Source organism: Hibiscus syriacus, unplaced genomic scaffold (genome assembly GCF_006381635.1).
Source record: "Hibiscus syriacus cultivar Baekdansim isolate YM2019G1 unplaced genomic scaffold, ASM638163v2 tig00111105_pilon, whole genome shotgun sequence".
In the NCBI taxonomy this organism is placed as follows: domain Eukaryota; kingdom Viridiplantae; phylum Streptophyta; class Magnoliopsida; order Malvales; family Malvaceae; genus Hibiscus; species Hibiscus syriacus.
The window spans coordinates 2294761-2309616 of NW_024062987.1; the positions used below are offsets into that span (position 1 = coordinate 2294761).

General features: G+C 35.3%; 1 protein-coding gene and 1 pseudogene across 1 annotated transcript; both read left to right on the forward strand.

Annotated features, from left to right (window-relative positions):
* The first annotated feature begins 2516 nt into the window (after positions 1-2516).
* LOC120154216 lies at positions 2517-7908 on the forward strand. The gene is made up of 14 exons (XM_039166036.1): positions 2517-2585; positions 2846-2900; positions 2994-3259; positions 3584-3688; positions 3775-3844; positions 3932-4233; positions 4346-4465; positions 4697-5285; positions 5369-5469; positions 5613-5656; positions 5738-5930; positions 6307-6451; positions 6531-6658; positions 7421-7908. Exons 2-14 carry the CDS (start codon positions 2855-2857, stop codon positions 7589-7591), a joined length of 2280 nt encoding a protein of 759 aa, XP_039021967.1. The 5' UTR covers positions 2517-2585; positions 2846-2854; the 3' UTR covers positions 7592-7908.
* Positions 7909-10607: 2699 nt separating this feature from the next.
* Positions 10608-14804, forward strand: LOC120154219 (annotated as a pseudogene).
* The last annotated feature ends 52 nt before the right edge of the window (positions 14805-14856 follow it).

Genomic DNA, 14856 nt, shown 5'->3' on the forward strand with positions numbered 1-14856 from the left:
GATCTCTAATTCGCATTGCGATCTTCACTATCGCAAATTCGCGTTGCGATAATTGAAAATCGCGTTGCGATAGTTGAAAATCGCGTTGCGATTTTCCATTTCGCGTTGCGATTTTCCAGTTCGCGTTGCGATTTTCCAGTTCGCGTTGCGATAGTCTACAGTTGTCGTTGCGATTTTCCAAATTCGTTGCGATAGTCTACAGCTGTCGTTGCGATTTTCCAAATTCGTTGCGAAAATCGCGTTGCGATTTTCCAGTTCGCGTTGCGATAGTTGAAAATTGCGTTGCGATTTTCCATTTCGCGTTGCGATAGATGAAAATCGCGTTACGATTTTCCAGTTCGCGTTGCGATAGTCTACAGTTGTCGTTGCGATTTTCCAAATTCGTTGCGAAAATTCGTTGTGATAGTTAAAAAAAAGATTTTGTTTCTTAAGAATTTTCTCTAAAAAGATAGTATCTGCGCGGACGTGTCGAAGACACGTATTACCACGACCACGACCACGACCCGAGACGAGACGGACGGCGGCGGCGGCGTGCGAGAGCCCCCTTGTTCTCTATCACTCAACAAGGAAGTGGGAAAGCCAAGCCTTAAATACCATTCTCAATAGTGTTTCCAATACTATGTGGGATTGAGCATTACCAACACTTGTTTCCAATACAATGTGATTATTCAGGAAACAATTAACAATCATGCACCTTAAAACAACTGAATCAGCAACCAATTGCATTAGTATTATACGATTAAATATGTCATAATTAAAAGTTAATCTACAATCAATCGCGATTATTGCAATTTTAAGCAAAACATTCAAAAATAATATCACTATTTAAGGCTCAATCCCACATAGTATTGGGAACAAGTGTTGGTAATGCTCAAATCTCACATAGTATTGGAAACACTATTGGGAATGGTATTTAAGGCTTGGCTTTCCCACTTCCTTGTTGAGTGATAGAGAACAAGGGGGACTCTCGCGCGCCGCCGCCGCCGTCCGTCTCGGGTCGGGTCGTGGTCGTGGTCGTGGTCGTGGTCATACGTGTCTTCGACACGTCCACGCGGATACTATCTTTTTAGAGAAAATTCTTAAGAAACAAAATCTTTTTTTTAACTATCGCAACGAATTTGGAAAATCGCAACGACAACTGTAGACTTTCGCAACAATAGACTATCGCAACGAATTTGGAAAATCGCAACGACATTGTAGACTATCGCAACGCGAAATGGAAAATCGCAACGCGATTTTCAACTATCGCAACTCGAAATGAAAAATCGCAACGCGATTTTCAACTATCGCAACACGAAATGGAAAATCGCAACGCGATTTTCAACTATAGCAACGCGAAATGGAAAATCGCAACGCGATTTTCAACTATCGCAACGCGAAATGGAAAATCGCAACGCGATTTTCAACTATCGCAACGCGAAATGCAATGCGAATTTGCGATAGTGGAGATCGCAATGCGAATTAGAGATCGCATTACGATTTTGTTGGTCATTTTCGCAAATCCAAAAAAAATTGGTCAAAATCGTATATTATCTGGGATTTTTGGTCACTGAAGTTATTTTCTCTTTAAATTACCCCTTAATCTTCCTTTAACTAGATTCGGGTAAGCGAAGATAGTATTTCGGGTTACTTTTGTATCCCCATCTCAAGTTGCTTTCTTCATCCTCCATTTACAAAGTCATTGGCTTTTTCCGAGTGTCCATGTTAGAACCATTGTTCCTTTCCATATTTCCTTTTTGTGTGTGTTCCATCTTATTTCTTGACCTCTCTCTCCTTTACTTCCGTGAATGGATACTACTTGACATCTCTCTTCGGTCTAATGAAAACCATAATGAATAAGATTGATTTTAACAACATCTCTACGAGAACCATGACGATCATGACCATATTTTCTCACTAGAAACCATCTTAATCACTTAATTTGGGACATTTTGTATAACTCACTGATTTGAGGTTACTATACAAGGGAGGAAGCCAAGGAGAGATGGTGGGTGGGGTTGTAATTTGGAGATTAGGTTTTAGGGTTATAATTTGATAATTTAGATATAATTTAAGTGTATGATTATAATTTTAAATTTAAATTTTATTTTAATCATATTTGGTATTAAAAATATTTAAAAAATATGACATGTCATTGAGAAAAATAATAAAATAATCCACATCATCTTAGAATAAGCAAAAAAATCAATGTCTAAAGTTCAATGAGCAAATTAAAAAAAATAAAAATACGGTGAGTAAAATAGGAAAAAGTGTAAAATTCAATGAATAAACGTGTAATTTATCCTAGAAATAAATTGACAACTTTACATCAGTAGTATGAATAATAAGTGGTATTAATATATTAAATAAACCGATCAAAATATTAAATGTTATACATATTTGATATTAGGTAAAATTATAAAATTTTAAGGAATAATTTGGTAATATATATAAAATATAAGGATAAATAGTTTATTAAACTTTTATTTAATAGTGGGATCAAAATAGTCAATTTTTATAAGATTATTAAATTAAAAGGTTTTGGTTCTCTCTTCAGTTATTTGATCAAGCTCCGAATCTTGGGTTTTAGCGTATATTTCGCTCGGGTAATTCCCTCCACTTTCTCTCGTTCTTTTCTCTTTTTCCCCCAAACAAAATTATTGGAAACGCCTGTTGTTTTTCATTCTTTTTCCAAAACGTTGCTGTTTATTTCCTTTTCTTCTTAAATATTGTGGTTGATTTTGCAAATAATTTACAGATTTGTTCTGTTTATATGTAATTTTAGTGTATTTAATTTATTTTCTAAATCAGTTTGGTTTATTTGAAACAAATGTTTTAAAAAAATATTCTTAGTATTCCAATCCAGGCTATTGCAATGGAAGATTCTGATTTATTTTCGGAGGAGCCGCTTGTAACCCAAGGTTAGAAAAAGTTTCAATTCTTTCTTGTTTTTCTGTTTCTTTCTGTGTTGTTTTCTTTTGGTTGTTTTAATTAGATTTTGAATCTCTTGGCAGCTCGGGCTGGTGTCAAGTTTCAGCCCAAGTTTAAACGTAAAGCCAAAGTTGAAACTTCTTGCTCAATCCCTTCAAAACCCCGTGAAATTACGGAGGAGGAGGCCGCTACGGTAGCATCCACCGCCATTGATGCAGTTCAGGTTGTCAATCCCGACAATATTGTGGATGACAGTAAGAGCTCCCAAGTAGCTGCCACAGATTCTTTGCTTGCTGAGGCTGCTGTTTGCGATGATACAAATTCGAGCCTTGAAAGATCAGTCGGAGAGGTAAAGAAAAACTATTGTTTCTGTCTCATTTATTAGTAATTATATTGCCCGAAATCTTTCATTAATTTCTGGATATGGGTTTGGGATATGATTTTCCATGGATCCTAAATTACATGAGAAAACTTAAGGGGGGAAGTTAAGTGTGGGACACATACCTATTTGACAATCAAGGCTGAGTTGGAGTAACACAAAATAGTACTATTGTCGAACTAGTACCTTTTTTTCTTCTCAAGGCCTGGTATTAAATTATTTGGTAGATTTTGGCACATTGATTTCATATGAAGTGAAAAAGAAAACACAGTTCACTATTGGCATTATTTTCAGAATGCAGACTTGTTTTCTGGGTTGGAATGTGTTGATCCTTTATGTACTCAATCTTCAAATGATGATGGAGATATTCGGAATGATAATGAAGGAAATAGGACACAGGTGAAGATCGGTACCTCTGTAAAAGTTTCAGAATTTCTTGTTTGTATTTACTACCTTGGATTAATTTGGTTTGAATATTTGTTTAGTTTCAGGAAGCAGGAGCCTTCCCAGATATTGATACTCTAGATACTATATCAGATATGAAGATTACCTCTGGTATGTTATGGATTGATTGCTATGTTATTCATACTTCCTCTGCAGGGTGTTTTGTTGTGCCCTTCTGATATCTTTGTTGATGTTCAGGAAGGCATGCTGGAAAATTCAAACCCAAGCCTAGGCTACAAACTAGTGTACTCACCTCACCACCTGCCGTGGTTGAGTCGGTTATGCATCCTCCAAATGCTCAGTTTGGTCCTTCTGAAACACTGTTTGGAGAGAGATCAATTCCTGACTTGCCAACCGATCATGTTCCCAATTGCTCATCTCCAGATCCTTCCACCTCTGGCTCTGAATGTCCGGTGAATGAGGAATTCCCAAACCTTGCGGTAGCTTCTAACTTAGGTGTTGATCTTTGGGGAAATGTTCCTGTCGTGGCTAGAGAAGTGGTAATATTTTCTTCCACTGCTTCTCCTGTATCTAATCTGGGACATGGATAAAACTCATTTCCGAGTTTCACTATGTGATGTTATCCTGCTTATGTTCTCTATTGGTTCTCAGAGTTCTAATATCATGGAAAGGAACACCTCTCTAGTATCCAGTCCTCAAAAGTCCAGGCAGTCTTCCACGAGAGATGAGGTGAATGGAAAAAGCAAAGCAAGAAAGTGGTTGAGAGAGCAGGTGACTAATCTGAATATTGTTGATGATCTTGAGGATGGGACTTGTAATGACGATGGCTTTGCTGCTGAACACCCCCTTAGTTATGCTATCAATGAGGATAAAGACGACAACAATGGTGAATGTAGTGTCGAACGTGTATCTACAAAGAGGAAACCTTCTAAGAGGTCAAAGAAACCTGTGAATGAAAGTGAAAAACCTCCTCGAAAACGTAAGATAGCTAATGAAGCTCAGGGGACTAATCTGCATATTGTTGATGATCTTGAGGATGGGACTTGTAATGACGATAGCCTCGCTGCCGAACACCCCCTTAGTTATGCTATCAATGAGGATAAAGACGACAACGATGGTGATGAAAATGACAATGGTGAATATAATGTAGAGTGCGTATCTGCAAAGAGGAAGCCTTCTAAGAGTTCAAAGAAACCTGTGAATGAAAGTGAAAAACCTCCTCGAAAATGTAAGATAGCTAGTGAAGCTCAGGTGACTAATCTGCACATTGTTGATGATCTTGAGGATGGGACTGGTAATGACAATGGCCTCGCTGCCGAGCACCCCTTTAGTTATGCTGTCAATGAGGATAAAGATGACAACAACGGTGATGAAAATGACAATGGTGAATATAATGTAGAACATGTATCTGCAAAGAGGAAACCTTCTAAGAGGTCAAAGAAACCCATGAATGAAAGTGAGAAACCTCCTCAAAAATGTAAGATAGCTAATGAAGCTCAAAAGCATAAGAAAGTCAATGAAGCATCAGATAATCCAGAAAAAGAACAGCGGAAGAAATTTTCTCATTCAACTCGTAGAAAGAGAAGATTTGGTTGTTACAACTTCTAGATTCCAAAGCTATGTCGCTTTATCTGTTATCTATTACCTACTAAAATATATGTTTTTCTTTTTCAGTGGATGAGTCTTTACTCAACACGCCAGAGGATGAAATCGACTTTGCAAGGGTGGCCTTGAAGGATCTCATTCTACTTGCTGATTATAAGGAGCGGTTAGCAGTATGAGTTCTGTTTTTGTATAAAAGTTATGATACTTCCCCCAATCCTGCAAAGACTTTTGGCATTACAATATCAGTTCTATTATCTTTTGCCGATACATTGCTATTGTCCTTTACCTGACCTAAATCCGATGTGTTACGCAGAAGAAAGAGGCGAATGCTTTAGGAGTACCTTTAACCGATCAAATGTAATTGAGCTTTTCATTTTTGTAATTGTTTTCAACATTGTATGCAGTATATTGATTTATGGTTTTACTATTTTTGTGCAGTACTCAAAAGACATTTGATGAAGTAAATGCTCATGATGAAGAGAGCCCCATTGCTTCAGAACAAGACCAAGGTTTTGCAGATGATCAAGTGGGTGCCAGTGCCAAGTCAACTACCTACTTCAATTACCAGACTCACATGAACAAAACACCCAGAGTAAGATGGTCAAAACAGGACACAGAGTTGTTTTATGGGGTATGTGCTTGAAGAATTTCTTGTCTTTGTTGCTTCCATTAGAAACCAATTAAGCTTTATATCAACGGAGTAAATATATATATATATATATATATATATCATAAGTTTTCCTTCTTGTGCTAGTGTTTGTGTGGTTACAATTTTATATCGGTTTAGTATTGCAAAAATTTGTGATTGGACCATAGTTGGCATGTTGGTTGAGAGGATGTGTCTTGGCCTCTCGGGATAGGTTTGAATGTTTGATTAAGTTATTATGAATCCTGTTTTAGGTATTATGAAGATACATAGACTAGGTTCTCAGGATACTTCTGACCACTTTCTAGAAAGAGTCTATGATATGAATTTTTAACACAATGTTTGGTGAAATGTGTTTTAGGCCATTCGGCAATTTGGACCTGATTTTTCATTGATAGAACAACTTTTTCCTGGAAGAAATCGTCATCAGATCAAGCTAAAATTTAAAAATGAAGAGCGCCGATCTCCATTTAAACTTTCTGATGCTTTAGCAAGCCGTGCCAAAGGTGAAGTTCCTTTTTTGTTGTCTTTTCATCAAATGTTTGCTTACAGAATAGAGTAGTAATATTATAAACTATTTTGCAGATCATTCCTATTTTGAGAAGGTGATTGAGCAGTTGCGGCAAGTTTCTGGTGCAGATCTGGAGTCTAATAGAGACATTTCCATTGATTTAACACGTGAAGAGGAAGAGTTCACTCCCGCCGGAACTAATGTAAGCTTCCTTTTCTTCATTATTTTTGTCTTAAGAAGTGGGATAATAATTTTCAATGATGCTCTGATAGTGTTTGCTGAACATTAGGAATTGATATGTCCCGCCTAAGGAATATGAATCAATGTGTAGGAATGGCTATATGCATTTTAGAGGTTTTGCTATAGTAAAGTTTTTGAGAACTTAGAAAGTGATACATTCCTATCTTACTCGGACAACTGAGTATGTTAAATTTTTTCCCAAGATTTTCATGTATTTTGATTGTCCTTGTGAGGATCATATCCCCGTTCTAATCTATGATTCTATAGATATGTGCTGGACGTGAGTGTTGGATACGGAATGGCTGTATACATTTGCAAGGGTTTGATAATACAAAGTTGATACACGTACTTGTGTATGTTTAATATTTTTTTCCCCAAGATTTACATTTATTTTGAAGGTTCTTGGAGGATCATATCTCTAGACTCGTGTCTGGATATGTATTGGACGCCAGTGTTGGGTAAGTGCACTTCAAAAAGGGAAAAAATACAACAAATTATCTGATAAAAACTATTCAATCCCATCGAGTGTAATTACTACATCTAGATAATGACTTAATCACTTCATGTATTTCACACCATAGCTCTTACTTCCCTTTCTAATCTCAACCGTGTTCCATTTATGTTCCTTTTCTTTGATTGGTGATGAGATAATCATTCATTTGACAAGGGAATTTAGATGGACTGCTTATTAGTCATTACATTTTATATCTTCATGTGCTTGCAGGAGGAAGTGGCAAAACCCGAGCAGGATGAGGATGTAGCAAAACCGGAGCAGGATGAGGATGTAGTAATGAGAGATCGAGAAGCTGATGTTACTGACGACCACAGTACTTTACAGTCTGATGAAATGGATGATGATCGTGAAATATTGAGTTCATATAAAAGCGCATTTTAGGAAAATCCCAACCCCAATAAAGTAGTTTAGATTTTCTCAAACTTGCCCAAGGTGAGTTTCCTTTGTTGTTATCTTTTCATCAAATGCGTCACTGATTATTATGAGCTCTTCATGCTTACTAAATATATCAAGTTAGGAATCCCAACCCCAAAAGGTAGTGTAGATTCTCTTAGGGTGTTGGGAGAAATTAGCATATTGATTATTTCTAACTTTAAATCTGTGTTTTTTTCAGTCCATCTTTAGCACAGCTTGTGCAAAGGGCAATCTTTTTGTGCAAGGGATTAAATATTGGAGTAGAGATTTTTGTTTGTTAAGAATAGAGAATTAATCATTTGTCTTGAGATATTTAGTAGTTGAAGAACCTTTTATGGCTTCCAGAGACTAGAGATTTGAAACGATTTTATTCGTAGAATTAAAAGGATTTAGGGTTTAATTGAAAAGAATCTCGTGAGTCGGGCCCCACCCCTTACGAGCTGAGTCGTCATGAAGGATCTACTGACGGGGATTTTGGGTGTGCGAGCAGGTTAAAAAAAGGTTTAATAGATAATTTGGCCTGGCTTAATTTTCAGTTTGGCCCTTATAGTTTTGTTTTGTCAATGATTCTGACATTTTTTTGGGTAGAAATATTGATTAATTCATAAGTGACGTGAGAGGTTAAATTAAAAATAAATTATGATTTAAAAATTAAATTGAGAATAAATTTCAGAATAAACTTGAATAACAGTTGAGATTTTGAATATAAATATGTTTTTTAAATAATTTCTATTAAGGGCAGGAGATGAGAAATTTTGCTTTTAGTGGATAATAAACTCATAACTTAGGAGAGAGTAGAGACGTCAAATGAAAGTTTTTTAACTACTTGCTCTATAAATTGTTGACAAATATATTCTTTTATGAGTTTAAACTATTAGAAGATTTTAAGAATATAAGTAACCTATTTTTTTTATCTAATCTAATGATTAAATTTAAATTTTGGACTGTATATATCTTTAAAGCAAATTTTAATTCCATGATTTTTGAGATTTTTCTAAAATTTAAAGTTCAATAAAATAATTACGAATATAAGAACCGGTTAAGAAAAAATCAGAGTACAATGAACGAAGGTTTCAATATTTAAATATTTGATGTAAATATATTTTTGGACTTATTTTTTATCGACTTTTAGACTATAGTTTATTTTTTAATTTGTTCCTACACATATCATCTATAAATACATTACATAAAAAATTAAAGGCTAAAATGAAAATCAAATTATACTTTTAACAATCAAATTGTTTATTAAAATTGAAATATTTTGTGATTTTGGATGTGTATAGTGTTGACGAAAGAAAGTTAACATAATCAACCATTGGTGCAAATTCCCATGTTGAAATCATTTAATATTGCATTAAGATTTTTTTATTATCTTTTTTTAAAATATTTAAATAAAAATTAATTATAAAAAAAATAATATATATTATATTTTTGTTGAAATTTTTTAAATTTGATCATAGAATTTTAGAGGAGTAACCCAAACATATACTGTAAGACCGACGTGAAAAAGAGAGAGAAGAAAAGGTAAAGTATATACTGCTCAAATCTTTGGTAAAAAGGTACAAGGATCTTTATTCTTTTGAAGAAAAAAAAAACTAATCGTATTATTTTTAAATATTCTTTTAAATTATAAATAAATTTAATATAAATATGTTTGACAATCAACTTTTTTAAAAAATTTTAGTTTATTTGAGTAAAAATAGTTGATCGATTGTTAAACCCTTCATTTTGTGTTTGGTAAACACTTTTTAAAAGAGTTTATTGTACAAAATAAACTGAAACTAAAAATACCGAAAAATTCAACGGTTTATAAGAGTTGATTGCAAAATAAGATATTAAATGACATATTAGACCTTATTTTTTTCATAATTATATACTGACCATAAAACATAATATAATGAAATATCTTTTATCCTAATATATCTAAACTGAAATTCTACTTTATTATTATATATTTTAATTGTAGATTCTTAAATATATTTTAATTAAGAAAATATAGTAAAACATGAAAGTAAAAAAATACAGCGTTAATATTTTTATACAAAGTTAATAGTATGTATCAATCTCACAATGTTAATATTTATAAATATTAAATTTAAAAATATATTCAAAATTTTTAAAAATATTCAATAATGTTATGAAGGAATTTTTAATTCATTATCAAGAACATTTTATCTTAATAATTTCACCTCAATAAAGACTTATAATATATATATGTACTTCACAATTAAATGTATTATATCATTATTTATCATTTTACCCATATTAACTATCAGCTAAATTTTACCAAACACTTCTATATAAACAATTAATCAAATCAGTTTATCAAATCAATAAGTTGTTTGCCAAATAACCCCATAATCTTTTGATTAACATTTTTTGTCGTTAATCGTTACAATGCTGACGTGACAATTCACGAGGTTGACGTGACGGTCTATGGATTGATGTGACAGTTCACGATACTGACGTGACAGTCTACGATGTTGACGTGACAGTCCACGATATTGACGTTACAGTCAATCTGCCATGTTTAAGTTATCTGTCATGTCATCTGATACGTTATCAATGATCGTGGATTGTCACGTCAGGACTGTTGACCATCTTGTTAGCATCGTGAACGGTCACGTCAACACCATAAATGATCAATGACAAAAAGCATTGATCAGATGATCACATTAAATTTATTTTTTGAGTCGAAAGATTACATTAAAAAAAATAATACCATGATTATATTATTTTTAAAAAAAGTACAATGACTTTTGATTTCTTTTTATCCAAATCATTTTAATCCAAACAAACATTAAATTTGTATGTGATAAAGTTGAAAAGAAAAATCCCCACAATTTTGCTTCATTTCGTAATGGAATGGGGCCTGGAGGATTAATTTGGCGGGTTTTGTAGGGGAATTGAAGTGGGTGGGTTTAAAAGCAAACATTTAAAAGTGAAACTCCCCACAGCCACTCTCATTTCTCTCAAAATTCAAAACCCAAAGCTAATGGAAGAATCGGGAGAACCGGCTTTCGTTTCATCGTCCTTAGATGAACCTTGGGAGGATCAAGATTCCTCTTCCCAGCCTTCCTCCGACACTTACTTGCTCGGCTTTGTCATCGCCGACATAGTAGGCCTTCAGTATTACAGAGGCACAATCAGTGACCGATAGATGGTGGGTCTCGTGCGAGAGCCTCTCAACCCTTTTGACGCCAACGCCATCAAAGTTTTCAACACTAGAACCCTTCAATTCGGCCATATAGAACGTTCCGTGGCCGCGGTACTGGCGCCTTTGATTGACTCTCACTTGATTGTCGTCGAAGGCATCGTGCCTAATTCTCGTAGTTCCGTCAAGTCCGCGATTTCACGAGGCGGGTTGAACTTAATTGCTCACTCTGATGTGTCTTTCACGTTGTCGGAGGCTGCTGTGGTTAAGGGAAACCGGGCTGGAGGAGAGTCCCGGAGTTTGGATAAGGTTTTCAAGTTGGTTGAAAAGAATGTTAGCAAGAAGGCGGAAATGGCAACTGTGGAGCCTCCGAATGAGGTTATTATACCTCAGCTATTGTTGCACCAGAAGGAAGGTTTAGGATGGTTACTACATAAGGAGAATTCAAATGAGTTGCTTCCCTTATGGGAGGAGAAAGGTGGAGAATTCATAAATGTGCTGACAAATTATCAGACTGATAAACGTCCCGAGCCTTTGCGAGGAGGGATTTTTGCTGATGATATGGGATTAGGCAAGACTCTAACTTTGCTTTCTTTGATTGCATTCGACAAATTTGGTAGCATTGTTCCAAATTCTGGTGATTTTGTTGTAGAAGAGAATTTTGAGGAGAATGTTAAGAAGGGAAAGAGGGGTAGAGTTAGTAAACAAAGTTCTGGGACACGAAAAAAGCAAAAAGCAAAGGGGAAATCAGTGGTTGTAGCTGATGAGTCTCAGTTTTTCAGGAGGAAGAACCACGCTAGTTGTGTGTCCCCCCCTCTGTGTTTTCATCATGGATATCACAGCTAGAAGAACACACAAGTCTGGGAAAATTGAAAGTGTATATGTACTATGGAAGAGAGAGAACTAAAGAAGTCGATGAGCTTAAGAATTATGATATTGTGTTGACAACTTATAGTACCCTGGCTACTGAAGAATCTTGGTTAGACTCCCCTATGAAGAAGATGGAGTGGTAGCGAGTCATATTAGATGAGGCACATGTGATTAAGAATGCAAATGCTCAACAGAGTAAAGCTGTCACTAATTTGAAGGCCACTTGTGTTGTTACAGGAACACCCATCCAAAATGGCTCCTTTGACTTGTTTTCTTTAATGGCATTTTTGCGGTTTGAACCGTTTTCTATTCAAAGCTATTTGAGAAGTTTGGTTCAACGACCCCTTGCTCAGGGTAATAAGTGCGGCCTCTCTCGTATCCAGGTAATCATATTTCTAGTAATTCTTCTGGCATAGTTGATAATCTTATCAATTACTTGAAGAATAGTAGATTGTTTATGACAATTTGGTTTTGTTCAGGATGCGTTTCTGGCCAATCACTGTTTTTCTTTTGGTCTAGATATTTTGTTTGTTGACTTGGTTAGCATGGCTGATCCTGCATGAATTTGTTTTCCTCTTATTAAAGCAATTTATTTTTATTAGTTTCATACCCTTTGGTATTGCATGTTTGAGGGAGCTATTCTAGGTTTTCTTCATTTTCCTGGTTTTATCACCACGACGCAACTAAATTCTTAATGTTTTAGGAATGAATTTTCTTTTCTTTACTCCCCCCACCTGGTGGGGAGTTATGCTTAGGATTATAGAAAGAATTGTCTGTTGTGAAAAATAACTATGTTAGATTGCAATTACTGCTTTGACTGTTTCATTTTTCTATATATAGAAAATGGATTATCATTTATGGTATGGATTTCATTATTGCCTTGGTTATTGCAAGTACCATTTGATACTTGAATAATGCTTTTATCTAACAAAGCAGCTGATGTTCTAAACCTGATTGCACTTTTTGTACTTCAAACATTAACAATTTCCAGTGCTAAAATGTTTCAATGGCATAAGGCCGTTGCTAGTAAAATAGTGCATATACATTGAAGGCATCTGATTAAATTTGTAATTGATGCTTGTTTCATCAAACTTAATTTCTTACAATTTTTATACTGCTTAGAAATATCACTTACATTTAGTAGCATTAATCAAGTTGTGATGACTCAATTAATTAAATGTTGAAAACTTTCCCTGAAAGAGAAACTTGGTACAGTTGAAATGGATTCAAATAAGTTCACATACATAATTAGAGCAGCTATGAATTGAAATATATATTGTTATTTGATATTTATATTATATTCATATAGTATGTAAAAAGATACTAAGAAATTAACTAGATTTAAGAGGTACTGGCGTCATGTATGAGAATACTAAAACTTTTACTTTATAGCCTTCAGTTGAACATGATAGTTGGCTAGTGGAGCAGATGTAGTTCTCTTATATCTCTATGTAGGATAGGCTCCTTTGGTTTCCATTCTCTCATATGCATATTGATTTTCTTTTTAACTAAAATTCTTTCAGGTTCTGATGGCCAGCATCTCCCTGCGGAGAACAAAGGGAAATAACTTGGTTGGATTGCCACCTAAAACATTATAAACATGTTATGTTGAACTATCTGTAGAGGAACGTGAACTTTATGACCAGATTGAAGGAAAGGCCAAAAGTGTCATTGAGGAGTACATTTCCAATGACAGTCTATTGTGCAACTATTCAACTGTGCTTGGCATACTTTTACGATTGCGACAGATTTGTACTATTCTGGCTCTGTTACATCCGGATCTCAAAGCTTTGTTCCCATCTAGCAATAGTGAAGGTCTACAAAGTTACTAGAATTCATCCTACTCATTATCTTGTCATTTCTTTAGGTTTAATATTTATCCAGTACTTGCTTACAAGATTGGATATCTCCGTCATTCTTCCCATCCTTATGAATTGCTCTGAAATGCAATAAAAAACAACTATGTTCGTGTTCTTATATCTTTAATCAGCTTATTAGAACTTTTATGCCAAACTTTGGAAATTTATGATTTGGAATCCAATAGGCTTGCTTGACTTTTGCAAGTTATGAGGTCAGCCAAGGTACATATAGCCTCTTGATAATGTATTTGTACCCATAATATCTATGTTAACACATCTGCTTTGGGGCATGCTAATATCACTCTTCTAATGAATACTGCTGTTTCATTCTTCCAAATTGGTGGTGGTTGTTTTCAATTTTCTGGAAATATTTCTGCATCAGAGTACAACTTGGAACTATTTTTCTAGCATGCTAATGAATGTTGTTATAGTGCACTTCTAACATGTATATCAATTCAAACATATGTTTCCAACAACCCAGAGTTGCTAAAAAAGATGGTTGTGATGCTATAAGATGACGAGGATTTCGAATGTCCTATTTGCATCTCTGCTCCTACTGACGTAGTAATTGCATGTTGTGCCCACATCTTTTGCCGATCCTGCATTCTTAAAACCCTACAGCGTACAAAACCCTCCTGTTCTTTGTGTCGTCAACCCTTATCTCAGTCCGATCTCTTTTCAGCCCCTCCAGAATCTTCTGATGCTGATCTATCTGAGATATCATCAAGGAATACCAAATCTTCTAATGTATCTGCTCTAGTAAGCCTTCTTCAGGAGTCAATAGCTCAAAAGCCAACTACAAAGTCAGCTGTCTTCTCTCAGTTCCGAACTCTGTTGTTACTGCTAGAAAAGCCGCTGACAGATGCTGTTTTTAAGATATTGCGGTTAGATGGATCAATGACTGCAAAAAAAAGAGCTTTATTGATTGAAGAATTTCAAGTTCCAGGACCAGATGGACAGACAGTCTTGCTCGCAAGTCTCAAGGCTTCGGGTGCAGGTATCAACCTTACTGCTGCATCAAGAGTTTACTTGATGGAGCCATGGTGGAATCCAGCTGTTGAGGAACAGGCTATGGATAGGGTTCATCGGATCGGGCAGGAGGAGGATATAAAGATTGTGAGGCTGATTGCTCGAAACATCATCTAAGACAGGGAGGGTATTGGAGTTGCATAAGAGGAAGAAAAAGCTAGCAACAGAAGCTTTTGGAAGGAAGGGCCCAAAGAATCGGAAAGAAGTCACAATAGATGACCTACGTACTCACATGTCCCTGTGAGTTTTCAGCATCATGTTAAATGATCTAACCTTTATAGGCCTTTAGAGGCTTACCGTGGGACTTCTGGAATATTTTG